The sequence below is a fragment of the Suillus clintonianus genome, assembly GCF_016758775.1.
Source record: "Suillus clintonianus strain FC179 chromosome Unknown DEU56scaffold_7, whole genome shotgun sequence".
Lineage (NCBI taxonomy): Eukaryota > Fungi > Basidiomycota > Agaricomycetes > Boletales > Suillaceae > Suillus > Suillus clintonianus.
In genome coordinates, this window is record NW_024539231.1 from 279,820 (window position 1) to 300,971 (window position 21,152).

General features: G+C 50.4%; 5 protein-coding genes across 5 annotated transcripts; 3 read left to right on the forward strand and 2 right to left on the reverse strand.

Annotated features, from left to right (window-relative positions):
* Positions 1 to 553: 553 nt before the first annotated feature.
* DEU56DRAFT_907952 (uncharacterized protein) lies at positions 554 to 1,561 on the forward strand (the record flags this gene model as incomplete). The annotated part of the gene is made up of 5 exons (XM_041356946.1): positions 554 to 610; positions 663 to 791; positions 844 to 1,005; positions 1,062 to 1,237; positions 1,297 to 1,561. The coding sequence occupies 5 exons, from the start codon at positions 554 to 556 to the stop codon at positions 1,559 to 1,561; spliced, it is 789 nt and encodes a 262-aa protein (XP_041213409.1).
* A 12,590-nt stretch (positions 1,562 to 14,151) lies between these two features.
* On the reverse strand, positions 14,152 to 15,966 carry DEU56DRAFT_977171 (uncharacterized protein; the record flags this gene model as incomplete). Its single annotated transcript, XM_041359638.1, has 1 exon — positions 14,152 to 15,966. Exon 1 carries the CDS (start codon positions 15,934 to 15,936, stop codon positions 14,152 to 14,154), a length of 1,785 nt encoding a protein of 594 aa, XP_041213410.1. The 5' UTR covers positions 15,937 to 15,966.
* A 705-nt stretch (positions 15,967 to 16,671) lies between these two features.
* On the reverse strand, positions 16,672 to 17,979 carry DEU56DRAFT_727596 (uncharacterized protein; the record flags this gene model as incomplete). The annotated part of the gene is made up of 4 exons (XM_041347996.1): positions 16,672 to 17,145; positions 17,185 to 17,289; positions 17,343 to 17,709; positions 17,762 to 17,979. 4 exons carry the CDS (start codon positions 17,977 to 17,979, stop codon positions 16,672 to 16,674), a joined length of 1,164 nt encoding a protein of 387 aa, XP_041213411.1.
* An 18-nt stretch (positions 17,980 to 17,997) lies between these two features.
* On the forward strand, positions 17,998 to 19,230 carry DEU56DRAFT_879475 (uncharacterized protein). Its single transcript, XM_041356062.1, has 5 exons — positions 17,998 to 18,315; positions 18,368 to 18,459; positions 18,512 to 18,550; positions 18,602 to 18,746; positions 18,800 to 19,230. The coding sequence occupies exons 1-5, from the start codon at positions 18,267 to 18,269 to the stop codon at positions 18,979 to 18,981; spliced, it is 507 nt and encodes a 168-aa protein (XP_041213412.1). The 5' UTR covers positions 17,998 to 18,266; the 3' UTR covers positions 18,982 to 19,230.
* An 897-nt stretch (positions 19,231 to 20,127) lies between these two features.
* On the forward strand, positions 20,128 to 21,114 carry DEU56DRAFT_776103 (uncharacterized protein). Its single transcript, XM_041351685.1, has one exon. It carries the CDS (start codon positions 20,174 to 20,176, stop codon positions 20,621 to 20,623), a length of 450 nt encoding a protein of 149 aa, XP_041213413.1. The 5' UTR covers positions 20,128 to 20,173; the 3' UTR covers positions 20,624 to 21,114.
* The last annotated feature ends 38 nt before the right edge of the window (positions 21,115 to 21,152 follow it).

Here is a 21,152-nt window from a genome sequence, read left to right on the forward strand (position 1 = left end):
CTGTCGATCGGTGGCAGATTAGATGAACAGAACGCTAAACAACATGTCTGGAGATTCTGGAGAACATATGTCTGTGCCTGGGACGAGGCTGAGTCGGGTGCCTACGCTTGACAGCGATGACGGGGCAACGTTGGTGAACGAAACAAGTGAGTTTTATGTTTTTGTCGTTTTGTTGCATTGTGCAGGTCGGAAGAAAGATAAGCGCCTGGCAGCCGCAAGAGAGATAATTTAGATAACTCTGAGATAAGGGCTGATATCACACGGCCCCGCATTCTCTTCAGTTCTCGGGCCTCGGCTGTCTGTCCCTTTAGGTTTCTCTTCTTATCTCCCAGGGGCAAGAGCTGTCTTCCGGCTGTCACTGTTAACTTTGAGCGTCATCACAGGCATTCGTGCAGGATCCGACCTCGTGCACAGCTGTAGCTTTAGGCTGGCAATTGCCCCTGCCGTCCCTTTTACGGACATCTTTCTGTCCAGCTTTACTCCACTCCCTTTCGTCTTTCTATCACCATCACCATCACTATCGTTTTCTCGCTGCAGAAGCTAATACGTGCTCATGGCAGATTCGATTACCAACGAGAGCAGGTCTGTGTCTCGGGGACGTGAATCATTTGTAAGTGCAGTCATATTTGCCAGAGACGTCTACTAACGATTGCGTGCGTTAGCAATCTTCGGGTAGAGGTGGTATAGGCAACATTCGGCGTTCCTCCATCTCAAGCGATCCTCGTCCCGTCGATAGTTCTAGTGATTCTGATTCGGCTCGTGGGCGGGAGCAAGCTGTACACCCTGACAGGGTATGCCGTACACATCACCCTCTATGACACCTACTCACATGGCTCTTGGCAGTTGTTCTCGGTGGGCAGGGGTGGAGCTGGTAACATGCGTTCCCCTTCTCAGGAAGTGGGAGCAGACCACCCTCAAACTGTGACTATCCTCAACGAGCACGCTGCGGTCCAGGCAGAATATGAACAGCAAGTCAAGAAGCACCACGCTGAATCCAACCCGATTGTATGTCCGTCTCATTCCATGTCACGTAACATTGATGCAAGCCCAATATATCTTAGCATTCATCTGGAAGGGGTGGCATTGGCAACATATCAGGTTCCCGCTCTCGTTCTCGTGGTCCAACAGTTCATTCTACGGGACGAGGTGGAGCAGGGAACATTCAATATGGAGCTGCCGCCAGCGTTGACACTACGGACGAAGAAGAAAGAAAGAAGCATGCTCATACTCAAGCGAGGTATGCGTGCTGCATTCGCTTGCGGTCTTTAACTTACACACTTGTGATCCCCCTATCAGACACTCGACTGGCAGAGGCGGAGCTGCAAACCTTACAAATGTCCATTCACCTGATATTGAGCGTGTAGTCCATCGTCACGGCGAATTCGAATCCTCTGGACGCGGCGGGGTTGGAAACATACGCTCCCGCTCCGCGTCGCGCGACCCAAGTGGACGGGCTCCTTCCCGCGATACCAAAGAGAAACATGGAATCGCCGCTCTCTGGAGCAAGGTATCCCACCCATCCAACCCCGGCTCTGGGGATCCTGGGTCCCGGGAAGAGTGACTCCTGCTTGAGCGTCTCCGCACCTCCCCCAATTTTCCTTCTTCCCCGCCCTCATCCCCAGTTCCTTACTCTCACATGCGGAGGCGCTCATATCTCGTTGACACCCCATCATCGCGACGGAATGCACGTTATTTTTCTTATCAGTCATCATCTAGCTCGTCATCTGAAAATACGCGGAGCATCGGCTCTCTTCCAGTTGTATTAGAGGATCATGAGTATGTGTCTTTCTTGGAACTTTAATTTTTCAATTCGCTTTGTTGTTGTTTTATTCCATTGGTTCTTCTTATCTCTTTCTCGTCATCTCGCTCTCTCGCTTTCTGTTTTGTTTTGCATTTTTTTTATTTCTGCTGAGGTCTAATGCTGTACCGGATCGTTCTCATACTCATCTCCATGCTGTACATTTTCACACTCATTTGCATCCCGCGCGTCACCTTTCTCATCACCATGTGTGCTGTTCCCTTTATACAGCCTCTTTCCCTTCTTATCACTTTGCGCCATGTTGCGCGTCTTTCTTTTCATAGATTTCTTCTTTCATGTGTCCTGTGCAGTAGACCGTGACATGCTTCTCATATAACCCTGTTTATCACTGGCGCTCGTCAAACCTTGCGCTTTTTCTGGCCGTTCCTCTCGAGATAACCTCATCCCGGCACCGGTGATGTTGGCAAAACTCGTCAAGGCCCTTACTCGTTCCATTTCCCATTCCATCTTACAAAGCTTTGAACTCAATCTATTTTTCCTCTGATCTTCCGCTGACACCTGTTATTTCCCCTTTGCTAGACGCTACATCCGATGTGATCGAAGGAGGCATTACCGCCACAGGTGGGGTAGAAGCGAGGTGTGGGCGCGACGCACGGGAAGAGAGAGGACTGGTTTCAACCAAGTTGCCGGAGGTTTATGTTTATCGTACTAACACCATTAACACCAAATATTGACTGTAATCTTGTTCGTCCGTCCTTGTACTTGTATTCTTTTGTGAATTAATTTTGAAGTTTGTTACGTATGTACGAGATAATGGATTGATGTGGAGACAATGTGGAGATGATTGACGCTGGTCTCAGCCCTGCGAGGAGGGAAGGTTACCGAGCTGTCGATGTGCTTGAAGTTTCCCCAATAGTCCGGCGTGATAAGCCAATAATAGCCCCAGGGAGCACGACAACATATATGTGTAAATGAACTGTACTATGTATGCACACAACTTCGGACCCAGGATGAGAAAGATCTCTCGTTTGCAGAGTGTGTCGGAAAGCTCAATGCCTCGAACTCGGGCACTGAGTTCCACTCCCAAGGAGCAAATACGGGTTGATTACAACCCACGGTGTGCCCTGTCAATGACGTATAAGCTGTAGTGGCTTTTGGCGGAAATCAATGGCTACTGCCTCAGACACGTACAGATACAGGACGTACGTAAAGTCAATATATCAACGTCAGTTAAGGGCAACTTGAGGCTCGAGCTTGTGTAGCCGTAAGATAATCAGCTCCTACAGCAAGTTGGCCATGTAATTTGAAGATTTGAAGCGCTTTGACAATGCATAGCCTTCGCTTCTATTTTTCTGTCTCTTTTCTTTCGTTCTGATAGGCACGTTGATAAAGCCCGCACAAATGGACTTAAGAGACTTACTGGACATAAGAGGAACTCACAAGTTCTCAACGTTGTGAATCCTCAACCGCCACATCCTACACGGGTGAGTGGATTCAGTTGTAGACTAGTAGTCTGAGAAGCAATTTGAAGGCGTGTAGCACCCTGTGTAACGCCAGTATTTGAAAGGCACAATAATTCTGATTTGGTGATAATTTCGTATCGATGACCTTCAACCTGGCATGGCGGGACCACCTGAATCCTTCAAACTGGTTGTGCTTTTTGCGGAGTTGGGATTGAAATTCTCATCCTGATCCGGGACTTGCACCTAATAGAAGAAACATCTTCCTTCTAATTGGGTCTGGCTATATAGGCCTTGCGCGGGGGGCGCTCCAATCCTGAAGATGATTCTTAATCACACAGAGTTACCCCAGACTTGGATCCAATCGCACCTCTCCATTAAAATAATGGTCGGATCAGAATATTCTTGCCTCTTTTGAGTGGGTCTCGTTGTATCATACCAGGTGCGCTCCGAATGTTGGTCTCCCATTCCGTCTGCGTCCAAGGATGATACGAGGAGCATATATCCACAGTTTGCACGTCATCCGTGCTCCGGTTATCCAGCCACAGAGCTACAATGGACTATTTTTGATTGTAAACCTCTCAGGAAAGACATACAAAACGCACCAAAACCGAATCCAGCCATATTTATCGTCCAGTTGAGGATCTCTAACCCTGGGACAGCACGGTTCCGGAACTATGGTTCTTCAGCGATCCGTCGGTGGTGGGCGCCCATGAAAAATTTCCACAACGCCCGGCCTAGATCGCGTCGGAGTGGTGTCAGCCTTATGGCTGCTCTCTGCTAGAAGCAATGCCCTCTGTCTACTACATCCGGGCGTCGTGTCTAACCGCTGACAAATGCTCTTCCTCCTCGGCAAACTCCGCGTCTCTGCAGCCCTTCTCATTAAGGGTCCCCTATTCCAGCGTCACAAGACGAGCAAAAATGAGTTTCTATTTGATGTAGGACGAAAAAGGTCAACAAGTCGTTATTAGCTTGATTTCCAATGTGCAGGTTAGAGGGTTGTAATAGGAAAATCCAATTAGGCCGACCCATGTGCACGATACAATAACATCATATGTGGCAAAAAATTGCTCTTTGCTAGCTGGGGAAACCCCCTGGCCGTATATCTTAGTCAAACATGAACAGAAAATTGTATCGCACCCGGAATACCGTGAAGCCACCACACCTCGCAACTTGTGCTTGTAATATGGGACGCGTGCACTAAGATATGGAAAAGAGTCGCGAGCGACCGGTGTTTGCCTCTGCCCCGAATTATCCTGTTTTTCTTTGATATGAGGCACTTTGCTCAGGTTGTTCAAACTGCAGAACCTTCGTTAGACGGCTGCTCCGATAATGGTATCAGCCTGCCTCTTGTCCAAGTTTAACCAATTGGCTTTACTCTCCACGAGACTACAAGGTAGCTGAAAACATGCTGGTGACCTACCATTTGAACAAAGTTGAGACTGGTATATTCCTGGTGGCCACGTTGATTGCACGAGGAGCCATATGAACCTCGTATGAACAATTGGGAAGCAGCGCTGCACGGTAGAACGTTTGAACGCCGTGAAAGGCTGTACATCAAAATTTCGGTATACCGTTTGCAGCGCTGTTCCTCGCCGTCCGGAAGGTCCTGCTACAATCAGTCCATCAGTGAAATCATCGTGATGCTCACTGGACTTTGGAATTTATCTGACGTGGCAAAGTGATTCGTCAGTAACATAATTACAAACCAAGAATGTTGAAAGACAGTTACTAATTACTGTGTTTGATGGCGGCGACGACCTACATCCTGAGCACACCAATTCAAGCAGCGTGTTGAAAGACCAAATGCACCCTCCGTGAGTGTCGTGAATCGACCACGCAGCTATCTCGGAACGGGAAACCAATATTCGACTGGCTATAGCAAGCTCGACTTCTTGATTGTCCTATGACAAGTTGGTTCTTGTGCCAGTGGAAACTTCCATTTGTCGAGATCACCGGAGCAGAACTAGATAAACCCACGCCACATTGTAATTATTATAATTAGGCCAGTCAAAGGCTGGTATATAATTTATTATTACAGTTGAAATGTATTGGACTCCGGATCGAATACCGGACAGGTGACGTCGTAAACGTCACGCTGAGACATTGCGAGCGCAGTTGGATGACGACGTTTGACGTCGGGCATCGCGCCGACGATACAAAGTGTCAAGGTCGTATGCTACCATATATTTTTCATCACTATGCTACTTTACTTAAATTCACGACTCTATCCGTCCGAGCATCTCAGTCATTCTATACAGACTGAGATGTAAGCCTATGTTCCCCCCTTACATTATACCAAGCGGCTAACTCGTTCCATAGAATCTATCTAGGTACTATACATTGTATTGAGTCATTCTATACAGACTGAGATAATCTATCTAGTTTTCCCGCTCTCTCGCGTCCCCGCTCGCCTCTGATCACCAGAGGTTATGAGCCCTGCCTCGACCATGGACTCCGCGCTCCCCAGCACCAATTCCGCACTATTCAACGTCCCCAAGCTAGCCGAGGATGGCAGCAATTGGATTACCTATAAGGAGAGAATGTTGACTGCGATTGCTGCCCGAGGTTTGATGCGTTATGTCGACGGTCGAGCAGTACAACCGACTCCGTTCAAAATCGATCCGAAGACGAGCGCCCTGTCGAAGCCAGACGGTTCGCCAGCTACGGAAGCGGAGGTGGACGAATTAGATAAGAAAACGGATGAGTACTTCCAGAAAGACTCACTCGTCAAGCAGCAGATGTTCAGTACGATCACTGATCGACTGTTACTGCGCGTGCAGAAGCTCGAGGGCTCTGCGAGAATCTGGAAGGAGATACGCGATATCCACGAAGGCAAAACTGAGCTGGTTCAGATTGACCTTCGTAGACGCCTACAAGAGGTCAGATGCGACGAGAATGGAGACGTTAAAGCTCACTTTAGCGAGCTACTCCGTCTACGAGAGTCCCTAGCGGGCATGGGGGCCGATATAGAAGACCGCGACTTCTACGCGATCACGCTCGGCTCGCTCCCAGAATCGTATCGACCCTTGCTATCCTCCATAAACGCTGCCGCGAAGATCGCGCAGAAGCCGTTATCGCCCTACGAATTAATGAATGTCGTTAGCGAAGAGTATGAGCATAGGCTCCTCACCGAAAGACGCCCCGCGAAGAAGGGCACTAACTCTGCCCTATCCGCCAATACCACCCAGAACAAAGGCCGCACTACCAGTTCATCCAACCCTGACGCCACGTGCTATAATTGTGAGCGAAAGGGACATTACAAGAGTGAGTGTTGGAGGCCAGGGGGTGGTAAAGAGGGACAGCGCCCCCCTCACCATAGAAGGAGGGGAGGACGGCCACAAAAGCAAGGTGCTAATGCGGCAACAGACAAGCCAGCAGCTGATAACTATGCCTTCGCGGCAACGTCAGACTTAGCTGGGATAGCGGAAGGACTAAACGTACCTCCAGATCGTCGTGGTGCGATAATGGACTCGGGAGCGACATCGCACTTCTGCCCCGATCGGGCGAAGTTTACGAACTACGTCCCCATCCCGCCCCAAGACGTTCACACTGCAGACGGCTCCAAGATCAGCGCAGTGGGAAGGGGAGACGTCACGATCGACTTACCACTGGGAGACAAGCGCAGTACCGTGACCTTGAAGAACGCACTGCACGCCCCACGTATGGCGTTCACACTGATCGCCACGAATCGCATAACTGCGGCAGGGTTAGCAGTGCACTTCGAAGGGAAGTTTTGCAAAATATACTCACCTGCCCCCAACTCCACCCTCATCGCCCAAATCCCACAAGTCGAAGGTCTATACGTGGTGGATGCGAAGCGTCAGCACCAATACGCCAACGTGGCGAACTCCAAACTCACCGTCCATGCGCTGCACAAAGTCCTGGGGCACATAGCCCAGCCCGCCGTTAAGCACGCCATTGCCAGCGGACTTGTCACAGGCCTTCAGCTTGACCTGTCCTCGAAGGACGAATTCTGCGATGCCTGTGTGAAAGCAAAGTCAGCACATCACCCTTTCCCAAAGGAGGCAACGAGGAAGGCGAGTACTTACGGTGAGGTCGTGCACAGTGACCTTTGGGGTCCAGCGCAGACCACGAGCATTGGAGGGTCCTCCTACTACATATCGTTCACGGACGACTTCTCCCGCGAGACGCAAGTGACGTTCCTGAAGCACAAAAGCGAGGCGTTAGAAGCGTACAAGGCATATGAGGCACGACTCACCAACAAGCACGGTCGCAACGTCAAGACCCTTCGATCTGATCGAGGGGGAGAGTACCTCTCCACAGAGTTCGAAGCCCACCTCAAAAGCCGTGGGACTAGTCGTGAGCTGACGGTCCACGACTCCCCACAGCAGAATGGGGTCGCAGAGAGGCTAAACCGGACGTTAGTAGAGCACGCTCGTGCTATGCTTATCGCGAAGGACTTACCAAAGTTCCTGTGGGCGGAGGCAATCAGTTATGCCGTGTGGTTGAAGAACCGTCTTCCATCCAGGTCGATACCAGGCCAGACGCCCTATGCTTTGGTCCATGGTACGCCCCCAGATCTTTCGAGGGCACGGGAGTTCGGATGCCAGGTGCTGGTGCATGTTGAGCATGCCGGTAAGCTTGAAGCGCGTGCTGAGGAGGCAGTGTTCGTGGGGATAGATGCTGAAAGTAAAGGGTACAGGGTGTTTTGGTCAGCGAAGAGGCGTGTGTCAGTGGAAAGAAACCTCACCTTCGTCCCTACGCCAGCCGTTGTTGATGTAACGCTGGGCGAGGGGGAGTCCACTACTAATAGCGCCCAGCCGTCGCCAATGCCAACACCACATGCCCAACCCTCTCCGTCGCCAATGCCAACACCACTTACCCAACCGTCTCCGTCGCCAATGCCAACACCACTCATCCCAACTCCAGAACCATCAGCACCTCGCGAGACACGTGCAAGACCTCCTCCTGGATACTATGCGTCTTTGCAGCAGGGGGAGCGAGCCACGCTTGCAGCAGAGCAGGTATTTGAACCTGCAGAGTCAGATTTCATCGACGAAGAAGTACTCACCCAGCCAATATGCCTTCGCTGCAGTAGAGCCAGAGGTCACCTACCAGCAGGCCTTGAACGGGCCTGATGCCATTGAGTGGCAAGAGGCGATCGATTATGAAATCAGCCAACTCGAGAAGTTAGGCACGTGGGAGATCGTTGACTTACCGGCACGCGCGAACCTCATACCGTGTCATTACGTCTTGGCGACAAAACGAGGACCAAACGGTGAGAAGCTGAAACTCCGAGCTCGATTAGTCGCAAACGGTCAACGCCAGAAGTTCGGGATCGACTACTTCGATACGTTCGCCCCTACCTCGAATATGTCCACCATACGGACCGTCCTCACGATGGCTGCACAAGAAGATTGGGAGATACATCAAGTGGACATAAAGAGCGCTTACCTCTACGCGGAGTTGAAGGAAGACATCTATATGCGGGCCCCACCGGGTTACTTGAGGGAAGGAGACGAGAAGAAGGTCTTGAAGTTGTTGAGGAGTTTACCAGGGTTGAAGCAGGCAGGATTTGAGTGGTCTGAGGAATTAGCAGGAGTATTCGCGAAGATGGACTTCAAGCGCTCACAGGTCGATCAGGCAGTGTACTACAGACGCGTGGACGAGGAACACACGGTCGTCACTGTATCCGTCGACGATATGGCAGTTACCTCAAAGCACCTACGCCACATCGTGAAGTTCAAGAGCGAGCTCACTAACTACTTCGAAATCTCGGACTTAGGAGAACTCAATTGGTTGCTGGGCCTTAAGGTCGAGCGTAACCGTCTCGAACGCACCATCACTCTGTCGCAGCACGCTTACATTGACACCATCTTACAGCGATTCTACCTAACAGACGCCAAGAGCAGCCAGACGCCAATGGAGCCTGGAGCTGACTTGTCGGATGCACAGTGCCCTGCCACCCACGCCCAGCTGGAAGCCATGCGCGACGTACCCTACCAGCGTGCCATCGGGTCGCTGATGTACGCAGCTACCAGCACACGCCCCGACATCGCCTTCTCCGTAGCGACACTCTCTCAATTCATGAGAAATCCGGGAACTGCTCATTGGGAGGCCACAAAACGCGTACTACGCTACCTGAAGGGTACCTCTGAGTACGGTATCACCCTTGGAGGGACAGACAGTGGTCTGGAAGCATACGTAGACGCTGATTGGGCGTCCCAGACGCATCGCCACTCCACCTCAGGATACATTGTCCTACTCAACGGTGGGCCAGTCGCGTGGAGCGCACGCAAACAGCCTATCATTGCGTTATCCACGGCTGAGGCCGAATATATTGCGCTAACAACTGTCGGGAGAGAGATCCTATACCTACAGATTCTGCTAGACGAGCTATACGATCCCCCTACTCTCCCAACGCCCATCCATTGCGACAACCAGGCAGCCATAGCCCTCGCCTCCAACAACAAGTTTCATTCCCGCACCAAGCACATTGATCTTCGCTATCACTTCGTCAGAACTCACGTCAAGAACGGCACGTTCAGCCTCACCTATTGTCCCACAGATGACAATATCGCGGACGCGTTCACCAAGGCCCTCCCTCGTCCTAGGCTCCAGAAGCTACGCCATCTCATGCACCTCGACAGCGCTCGAGGGGGAGTATTGGACTCCGGATCGAATACCGGACAGGTGACGTCGTAAACGTCACGCTGAGACATTGCGAGCGCAGTTGGATGACGACGTTTGACGTCGGGCATCGCGCCGACGATACAAAGTGTCAAGGTCGTATGCTATCATATATTTTTCATCACTATGCTACTTTACTTAAATTCACGACTCTATCCGTCCGAGCATCTCAGTCATTCTATACAGACTGAGATGTAAGCTTATGTTCCCCCCCTACATTATACCAAGCGGCTAACTCGTTCCATAGAATCTATCTAGGTACTATACATTGTATTGAGTCATTCTATACAGACTGAGATAATCTATCTAGTTTTCCCGCTCTCTCGCATCCCCGCTCGCCTCTGATCACCAGAGATGCGTCCGCAATTGGTGTTGGATTTGTGTTGACGACGAGCCCTAACATAAGTTCCTTGGGCGAGAACTTGAATGCTGGGATGATGCGCTCGTTTAATTGACGAATGGCATTGTCGAAGTGATCTGGCCATGTTTTGGCCAGGTTCTCTGACTCCACGCCCTCATATTCGTCCTCTCCTAGACCTGGGCTACACAGCTTCTTCAAACGCCCCAACAACTTCCCATTCGCGTTTTCCACTAGTCCGTTAATCCATGGAGCATATGCCGCTACCACATGGTGTTTGGTTTCGTGCGCTGTGCACCACGTACGCACGATCCCATTGTCGAAGTGCGAGCCACCGTCCGTCATAAACGTGTCCGGTGGGCGAAAGGTGTGTGCGATCGTCTCGAGTCCGTCTACCGTTGTCTTTGCCGTGCCGTGAACTTTTAACTTGAACCCCCAGACGTACTGTGAATAGGTATCGAGGATTAGCAAGACATTATGGTATCCGCCTTTACCTTTTGGAAGTGCTAGGTAATCTGCGACTAGAAGCTCGAAGGGGTGACGTCGCGTGATGGGGTACATGAGTGCGTGTAGTTGCGCTGACCCAAAATTTTTGCATTGCGGGCATTCCAAGAGTGCGTTGACTATAGACTTATCGAGTCGCGGGCTGACGATGCGATCCATTAGCTGGAGTTTGGTGAGATCCCTACCCCAGTGCCCGTTGTTGGCGTGCGTTTGTTTTGCTAACTCCATCGCCTCTAGTTGCGATACGCACTCTATTCGCGCTCGTGCTCTCGTGGATTTCCCATCTGCTATACGCCATAAGCGTCCTTCATCAATCATATACCCTAGGGCACGATAGCGTGCTCTGCGACGTTCGCGTTCGGGTTTGCTGCCATCTAGGTTGAGTATCGCTTCTATGACTTCGAGGAACAAGGGTTCCTGTTTGAAGTGTTCCCGTAGGTCTGAAATCACCGAGTCAGTTGGTTGTACTAATAGAAGATCATTTACTAGGCCGTGGGCTGTTTCCCAGTCTTCGCTGACTGTCCAGGTGCTCCCGTCTCCATCCGTTCGTGGTCGTCCAGACATGCGTCGACTTAACGCGTCCGCTGCGGTGTTGGTTATGCCTGGTCGATGTCGTACCGCTACTATTTGGTAAGCTAGTATTCCATCTCGCCAGCGCGCGTGTATGGTCGAGAGCTTATCACTAAGCAGTGTGTCCCTTAGTGCGGTGCAATCTGTTTCAACCTCTACCGGGAATCCCCAGACCGTTGCCCCGAACTGGTCGAATGCAAATTTCATGGCGGCGAACTCGAGTAGGTATGGTTTGTAGCGCTCTTCGGTCGGTGACGTGCGTTTTGACGCAAAACCGATAGGATGGATGGTGGTGATCGTGTCCCCGTTGGGCCCCTGCGAAGTGACTTGTTGAGCTAACACCGCTCCAAACCCATCCTTGCACCCATCACTTGTGATAATGAAGGGTGTTCCGTCGAACTGAGGCGCACGTAGGATAGGTTCTGAAATCAAAATTTGTTTAAGTTTGAGGAAGGTTTTCGCGTGTCGTTGATCCCAGTACGAATCTAAGTTCCGCTCTCGTAAGTATTGTCTATACTTCCGTTTACCTCCTTTCGCACTAGGCGGCGGTCTATCTAGATTTCGGAGAAGGTCAGTTAGCGGTAGTACTAAGCGCGCGTAATCCTTGATGAGCGGCCGAAAATATCCTGTAAGACCTAGAAATCTCATTAGTTCTAAGAGATTTGATGGCACTGGCCATTCTGCTACAGCCGCGATCTTCGCTAGATCTGGTCGTATACCTTTGCGACCAACTCGCGATCCACCGAAAACGACTTCCTCCATAAACAATTGCGTTTTAGTCGGTGAGATCGATAAGCCTTTCTCCCTACATCTAAGAAAAAACAAGCGTAAGCGTGCTAACAGTTCGTCGAATACATTACCTGACATAGCGCCATCGTCGACGTACAACTCGAGGAGTAGTTGTATCATTATGTCGTGTAGCGCTTGTGCTGTGAGGTCGCTGAAGCATGATGGGGCTCCTTGCACCCCCATTGGCATGCGCTCGTATGCTTCGTATCCCCGTCCCTCTGTGTAAAAGCACAGATACGGTTGGCTGTTTTCTTCTACTGGGATCGCGTAGAATCCCGCCGCAAAATCCAACACGCATATGTACTCGTGTCCCGCTAACCGTTGTTGTTTTGCTGAGATATCTCCTTGAGGCGTGGCCGCTACGTCGGATACCTTGTTTACGTCCCTAAAATTCTGACATATTCGCCATTTCACCTTGGCTGGGTCTACTGGTTCTGGGTTGCGAGCGGGTGAAGATTTCATCTCAACATCATAATCCGGGGGCTCACCGAGTTCGATACACTGCTGATTCACAATTTGTCGAATGTCGTCCAACGATAGACTAGTTCCCGAGTGTGTTTTCTGGACTAACACAGTTGACGCTACCGCTTTTACTTCGTCCGCAGGTATAAACCTCGTAATCCCCGCTCGTCTCATGTCATCTAGGACTGGAAATAGGTACTCCCGTTGCGGCTTCGTTAACGGCCGTTGGTGTACTTTCTTCGAGAACACGGCCTCTTCAGGGATTGTCAAGCGAAATTTGATGAAGTCTACCGGCTTCACTTCTCGGATCGATAGTGCGAACACATCTGCGAACTCTGTGACCAGTTCGCGCGCTTTGCGTAGTTGTTCTTGATCGAGGTTGGGTCCAAAACGGACTGCGTTCACTACTGCTTCTACTCGTGGTGGGTGGAATGGTCCTCGAGCCGTTAATCTAGTATAGATTTCGTCAGGTAGGCTTGGATCTGTGAGGTCCGGTACTTCACCTAGTATCGTTCTGTCGTCCTCGACATTGTCCACCTGGTTGACCTCTGTTGGCTCGTATACCTGCGCTATAACTGGAGGTATGGGCTGCGACGAGTCCGCAGAATGATCCGATGATCTCTTGGTGCGTTCGTCCATTTGCGTTGTGACTGAGGTTACCGGTAGTGCCAAGCTCGCAGAATGATCCGATGATCCCGAGCTCGCAGAATGATCCGATGGTCCCAAGTTCGCAGAATGATCCGATGATCTCTTGATGCGTTCGTCTGTCTGTGCTCTAGATGGGGGTGTTAGTAGCGTTAAGCTCGCAGAATGATCCCATGATTCTATAGTACATTGTTCTGGTGGGTATGTAGGACTTTGTGTTTGGGTATTATGTATAGTATGTGCGGTTGGTGTATTAGGTTCTATAGTAGGGGGTTTTATGAATGTTGACGAGGAAGGGAATCTAATGGCTGTTGGTAGGCATGGAGTTGGGAGGGGGCGGTAAGTAGAGAAGTTCTGTAATTGATATTGAGACTCCTTGTGGGGTAACATGATTGAGTCAGTACTATAATCGTGGATTGCACGCGCTTGTTCGAGTAATGGTTTACCTATCAACATGCGCCATGATCCCCCGCTCGGGAATACTTCGAAGGTTGTGTTGATTTGTATTGGTCCCCATGATACCGTTCCTGACCATTCTCCTGTGGATGGTACTAACGCTCCGTCAGCCATGCGAAGGGTTCTACTCGAAGGACTTAGCGGTGTTAAATGTCGTGCTATTCTCTGGTACGCCGCTGTGTCCATCGCGTTGATCATTGCGCCATTATCAACAATGGCTAGGAATCGTGCTTTCTCTCCACGAGGTCCATGCAGATATGGCACCGTTAAAAACGGGTTACTTGTTCGAGAGGGAATGAATTTGCCGGACGCGTCCACCGAATAAACGTCAGTAATGGAATTGTTTGGCATAGATGAAAGTACAACCGGGGTAGTAAGCAAAGACGATGTATCGGTTAGTGATTCTGCGTCCGTCGATACGAGAGTTGAAGGAATAACATGTACAGTATTTGGTGTGGATGACGCGTTAGAGTGTGGACTAGTTATCATGGGAGCTACTGCTGGTCCGCTGTCGGCAGTGGTCCCAGGCTGTTTTCCGGAATCCAGTCGTACCCCGCTTCCTGCATGCCCCAAGTGTCTTGTCCATCCCACCCTCCTTGCTCCTCATGTTGCGCTATCGTGTATACTGGAGCTGCCGCTGTTGCCCGATATGCGCCGTAGTTTGGGTGGATGTCTGATGCGACGTATTGCACTGGCGCGACTGCATAGCCTGGTCGGTTCATAGGTGAAGCTGTACGTCTGAGGAGACCCGCCACCTGTTGTCTCCAGCGAGCCTCTTGAGGTTTCAACGGTTCCTGGACTATACACTGCGCTCCGAGGTGAGGTGGTTCTGTGACCATGCCACAGTTATAGCATTCTCCCGATCCGAGAATTGCTGTTCCTGGGCGGAGTGGATACGGTCGTTCTATGGTCGGGAACCCTTCTGTGCCGTGTGTTCGATGCCATAACTCTACGTCTGCTTCGTATTGACGTACTCCCATCTCCGTATTGCTTCGTTGAGGTATTGCAGACAGTTTTTCTAGAATCTGTGCTCTAGTTAGTTGCATACGCGTGAATGGTGTTCCTCGCATGTTGAGACCTCCTCGAACTGGAAATGTTGGCGCAGTTGGAAACGAATAAGCATTTGTTGGGTTGTTCATGAGTACTGGTGGTGGATTGGGTGGTGTGGGAGTGCGTAACGCTGCTCGATACGTGTTTGGTCGGTAGGTGCTTGTGGCCATCTGCGCGAACTGCTGCTGCAATGCAGCCATTGACGGTGTGCTTTGTGCCTTCAACCTCGCGATGTCTGCGTCTCTGGCCCTTTCCTTGTCCAAATCCTCTCGTCCCCTCTTAATCTTCACACTTGGTACCGTCTGCACGTCTTCTATGAACTCGTCCCAGTTTTTGTAGTCGCACTTGAGGTGGTCTTTCAGGAGATTTGGTATCCCTTCGATAACGTACTCGATCAGGTGTCCCTCTACGTCTCCCATTCCTAAGGCCAGGCGCGACACTCTGGTTGCCCAGGTGACATGACCATAGTTTCCTGCCGTCCATGACCCTATATCACTTTCCTCCAGTATTTCCGCCATAATCCGTTCCTTCTGCTGCGCACGTGTGTATCTAGGCCGTCGTGGTGGTGGCCAGCGCCCTCGGAATGCGAGTTTGAGACTTGCGAACGTGATGGACTTAGTGGGAACGTTGTCTTGAAACCATTCCTCCGCTAAGTTTCCTGGCGCTAGTTGCATCTCGAAGCGGTCTACCTTCTTGTCATCGTCCCAGGATTCTGGCAGCGATAACTCAAATTGAGCGAACCACTCCGTTGGTTCCTCTTTGTCTCCATAGTCTCCCCTAAAAAGTGGTACCGGCCGCGGGTTTTCGTTGGGCATGCTGAATCGTGATGAGGTTGGTCGTTTCGTGGTTGGTGACTGTGCGGTGCTATTAAATGGGGTCGGCGTAGGACGGGTGATTGTAAGTGAGGAAGTTGAAGATGGTGATGTTGTTGTGCTCTCTCTTTGTCTAGGTGTAAACCGTGCGGGTTGTAGCATAAACTTCGTGCTCCCGGTTTGCTCCGATATAAATTCGGGGGAATGTTGGCGTTCTAGGTGGGGCGGCAGAGAGACAATGCGACGGCGAGGGGTGCCTGGAGCTGTGCTATCTGAAAATTCCGGAAAGAAAGTAAGTTGAGTAGGAGAGGAATTCGAGTTTCTGCGTCGTGTCGTTTCTGTATCAGTGAGTCCACGTAGTTTTGCACAGTCTTCGAGGTTAATTTCTCCTGTGCTGGGTCGCTGCCCCACTCTCATCACCAGATGGACTGGTCAGCACGATGGTCAGGAGCGACGAAGGAAGATGCTAGACAACGATGATGATGATCTGTCTCTGTGTTCTACATGCAAGTGCCTACTGCTGCGACCCCGAACTCCCCTGGACTCCTAACACCCTGCTACCCCTGCTTCTGCCTAAACCAGATCCGTCCGAGTCCCGCTAGATCGCTCCGCTCCACCGCCCCACTACTATCTCTGGTACAGCAGAGAACTTTATTGCCCACCCTTTCTTTTCTCATACATGACTACACCCAAATCCGCGAATCGTGCATTTACCTAGGACCGGACGAGCGCCTGAGCTTTACAACTGGGATTCGAACGCTTTGTCAAGTGTCTGTTTCGTGGTTACCCTCGAGCTCAAGTACCCAAGTACTTGCTGAAAGTGTTGCGCGCTCAAATCAGGTCTCATTACAAGGAACCCAGAACTGATTCAAACACCATCAACATCCAACAGGACACCGCTTAGATGGGGGTCAATGCAAGAGCATATATTCCGAATGAAAGACATACACGACGTAAAGAACTCGCACACATCAATGCTGCGACAGGCCTAGGGACACAACAGTAGTAATACTCCAGGTCATAGAATGCCAATAGGTAAAGAATAAATATGTCGGTGCGGTAACCAAACAGCAGCTCGTCAAAGCAAATCAAATGAGAGAAACAGATCATGAACGGCTCGTTACATAGTATGTACACGCAAAAGCGCAAAACTCATGACTCAGCGGTAACAGAGACGAGAGTATCTTCGGATGGGACAGTACGCCTTGGAGTGCTTGCGCGCAAGCGAACCCTCGACTCGGCAAACGCACTAGGTGCAGAGAAAATAGCATCTGCGAATGCGAATGCAACTACGACAGATGCTGTCAAGAGGCGCCATCTCTGACCGATGACGTCTACACCTTGTAGGGAGGCTTCGAGAGTGTGGAAGGGGTAGACAACATGAGCTGCGAGACGAGCGATAGAAGCTGAAAGTGGGTCGAGTGCAAGGACTTGGGGGATCCGGGCGGATGTAGAATTAGCGGGGTGGAAGGAGACGAGTAGACCGAAGATGAGGGGGACGAGGATGGTAGGTATCGACCAGTGGAATAGGACGGTCCAGAAGGATGGTTGTAAGAAGGTACGAGCGGGGGGATATGGGATCGCGAGGTAAAACTGGCTGCGCGAGCCTGAGAGCGATGGTGCTAGCTAAAGTGGAAGTTGAATACGTGAACTGAAGAAGAGTACGGGAAAACTAACCTTAACAATCTGCCATGGAACAACCATGTAGAGAACATAGAGTAGCTCGAGGAGAGCCGTGAGGAACAAAATATTTGTAGAGTCGGAGAGGACCTAAACAACACGTGGTTAATGGATTTGATTCCCCACAGGAAGGTGACACTTACGGCACGCGTCGTCAACAAAGTAGTTCGGGTGTGCGTCTGCACGCTGATTTGGAGGCTCGCGAGGGAGTCACGAACGACAACAGCAACAGGTTTAGAGACTGGACGCGTTTTTGGAATGGACGCGACAGGTCGAACACTGTCTGGTTTGCGCTGCTCCTTCTGGGGAGAAGGCTTAGCAGACGGGGGAAGAGGGGAGTCGACCTCAGGGGATATAGGGAGGTTCCTGAGCATTACAGACACGTTGTGCATGTCGTCGACAGCGGTTGTCTCACGTGGGTCAACCGCAACAATACGACGAGCACTGCGAGTGAGTTGAGGGCTCTCGTGCGTCACTTCCGATTTGTCTGGTGAACCGGGTACGAAACGACTGCCAAAACGATAAGGACGAAACTGGTAACTATAATACAGATTGCACTGACCCTAGAGGAGGTTGCACGCTTTTCTTCTTCTTCCCATATAGACCAGAGAACACAGGGTCATCTTCAAATTTGGATTGGTGTTGCTCGAGATGACGTTTGATTCTGCCTTGTAGATCCTCTCTGGTTCCAGCATCACTGATTTGAAGAGCTACTGCAATAGCCTGAAGGTCAGCCTTCTTCTTTGAAGGAATAGTACCGCTGAATGCGATTGGGGCCATGGCAGTTAGATTGTAAGTATGAAATGTTGATGTTTGCACATTTCGCGTCAACAAACACATCACGTGGGTCGCGGCTCAGAGATCGGTGGTATTACATCCACCCGCTCGTTCTCATCGCCTTGGGTTACCCGCTGCAGCCCGCTGCTCTCAGCTGTGTCTGTCAAACGAAAATAGAGGAGAACCAGTGCATTGGATTCCCAGCGGCTCCGGTAGGCGTTGGAAGATTCTTATAAAGAGCCTCTCTATCAATATCTTGCCTTGTCCTTTTCCACCACACCTTGCTAGTCATGCGTGCTTTTATTGCCTTTGCTTCTTTCATCTTGTTTGCTGGTCAAGGTCAGTCTACTCATTCTCTTTCTTGAATTCATTCCGAAACACATCATCGTAGCCCTTTCGTTATCGATCGCTGTCGGTGGTTCTGTCGGAACTGTCGATGCGACCCAATTTCTCAACGTCACCGATGCATACCTCTTGAGTGACGTAAGTCCCTCATTCCATCATCATATCCTCTTTCGTAACCGTCAAATATCAGTGTCAGAACCAGTGCTCCAATGCAACCGCTCAAATCACTGTATGTCCCCCTCCATCCTCCCATCCTTATCTAATCTATCCCCATCTTCAGATGTGCGCCGCCAATGATTCCTGTCTCTGCGCATCCAACACAGTCACGGCTATCACATCCTGCGAGCAATGCATGTTCAGTGACTTGATCGCCAAGTTTGCAACGAGCACCGATCCCCGAGCTGGTTCATCTACTGCTCTTACTGGTACTATCTCCCTGCTACCATGATCATCACACTGTATTGACCACTTCGATCAGCATACGCCGCCGCGTGCTCATCCGCAGGCTTCACCGTCCCTTCCTCCTCCGTTACCTTGACCGTCCCTTCCAATTGGGATGGTCCTCTGGGAGTTTCCTTGGGTACTGTGTCCACTGTTTTGATCGTCGGCGTTTCTGCGGTCCTGGGTACAGGCAGTATTGTCTTGTTGTCTAATATGTGAACGAACGTCAGTTTCGGCTTGCAACGGTGATATCTTATGCGTTATATGATGTGTATGCTTGATGAAATAATATATCGCGTGCGCCTGTCCTTTACAAAATGAAATGAATCTGAGTCAATAATGAGTAAAGGCTAGGAAGACTCGCAATGTGCGCCTTCAATGGAAGGACGTTCAAGTTGTTGGGCTGGAAACACGACCGCCTGAATGACTCTTGAACATGGAGGGAGCTGCAAAGGTTGCAATTTATGTGTGACTGGATGAAGGTAAGCAAAACCGTTGCCGATACAGTTGCAGTGCTTGCAAGGAAATATGTAGATCATCTATCCCCAACAAATACTGCAGCTGCCAGCTCGAGGGACAGACCCACAGTAAAAGTGATAGTTGTGTCCAAGGAGAGTAATGTTGGATACTCACGAGAGTTGTCAAAGAACAAAAAGTACACCCGCCCGCCCCTGCAATTTTTAAAGCTTCTCTACAACACGTCATAAGGAGGGAAATCTCGCGAAATTGGGTGTTGGTAATCTTGGCTTGACGTTTTTGCCCGGGCGCGGCTTCAACGACTGGTGGCCCATGGCTATGTCTGGGTACGAGGAAAGAAAAGTTCTACTGTAGAAATTGTATAATTCCGTTCGAGGGTGAGGCGGAGAACCCATCTCGAACTGGAAACACACTGAATCAGTCATTCATCGCGAGTTTACTAAAAATGAAGACTGACATGATCGAAATGAGTGGTGGCCCGAGGCAGGGGTGACGTAGCAGGGAACTGAGGGGAATAGTCGAGTCGACTCTGAAAGAACCGACATAAATGACCTCCATCTATGGACCACGATGTTGATCATCGCATGAGAACATTGTCAGACATGGTGTGTGGGCCCTGTGGGGGGCGTTTTAAATTATCTGTGTACGGAGAAGGCAATTTTCGTGTATAGACTGGGGTTTGTGGGAGGATCTAGGTATCGGTATCGTGGTCTTGTAGTCTTGGTGCGAGACAGGCTCCTTTGTGAGTAGTGGGCACTGGGCCGAGCTTATGGTACAAGTCCTTGAAAATGTTAGTTGAAGTTGGCGAAATCTGCCAGTGATCAATTGATGAGCACCCGAAGTTAATTTCAAAGTTTTTGGGTCACATGATCCACTTGAAGCTTAATAGGTTTGCGGTACTTCCATTCAAGTTAATTGTCAGCGACCGCCGACGATGTCTCTACTCCATAAACGTCCCTCTGCACTATTGTCACCATCGTCACTAATTAGAAATGTTTCTACCTCCCCGTACGGTCGCTCGCATATCTTCAAGCGACGTCTGCCCAAACTGCCCAACCCAGTTGTTCCTCACTTCCCTCAGCGTGTGGTTCGTGCGGACGGTTCATCATACATGCAATGGACGACTTCACCACGCTCACGAATACATTTAACGCGCGACACAACAAATAACCCTCTGTGGAATGCCACACAACGTTTGAGCGGAGCAGTTGGTGAGGGAGGCATAGAAGATGAAGAGCAGGAGGGCACTGGTCGTTTAGGACGCTTCAGGAGAAAATTCGGACAGGAAGTTGGTGTGGGAGAGTGGACTGAGCTTCAAGAGGGTGTTGAGGCTGAAGTCGAGCCCCCACTGAGCAAGAAGCAAAAGGCTGCCCCGAAGAAATAAGTGCGTCTCGTCTCTTCAGGTAGGTTTTCCCTTGGAATAATTGATAATGCTATCTTACTGGCGTTTTTCAGCCCCTCGCTACTCCGTTAGCACTTGTTATTTCTTTACTCCGCGTCTGCGCTACTTCCTGGTTCTGATTAATTCCGCCACCATGTCATAACTAGGTATACTCATCGAGCTCGTAACTTCTTCGCGCGGACTGTCCGGCATTTGAGTGTATCGTTGAAATTGATCACCATATGCATATTGCAGCATTCTATGGCGCAAGGATAGACGTTTCACATCTACTTCAACTGCAGGATCCTACTTTTTATCTTCCTAGACTGTTTTTTGTGGTTTGTTTTGTTACTAAACTTGACGTCGTCACACTTCACTCGTACCGGTCACTGTCCTTTACAAGTCTTCAACCACTCTTAACAACTGTCTTGTGTAGATGAAACGCCCCATCGGAGAAATCAACGAGTGTCCCAATCGAACGAAATCAACACAAGCAGGTACCTGCAGCTGCTCATAACGGTGCTGCAAAACT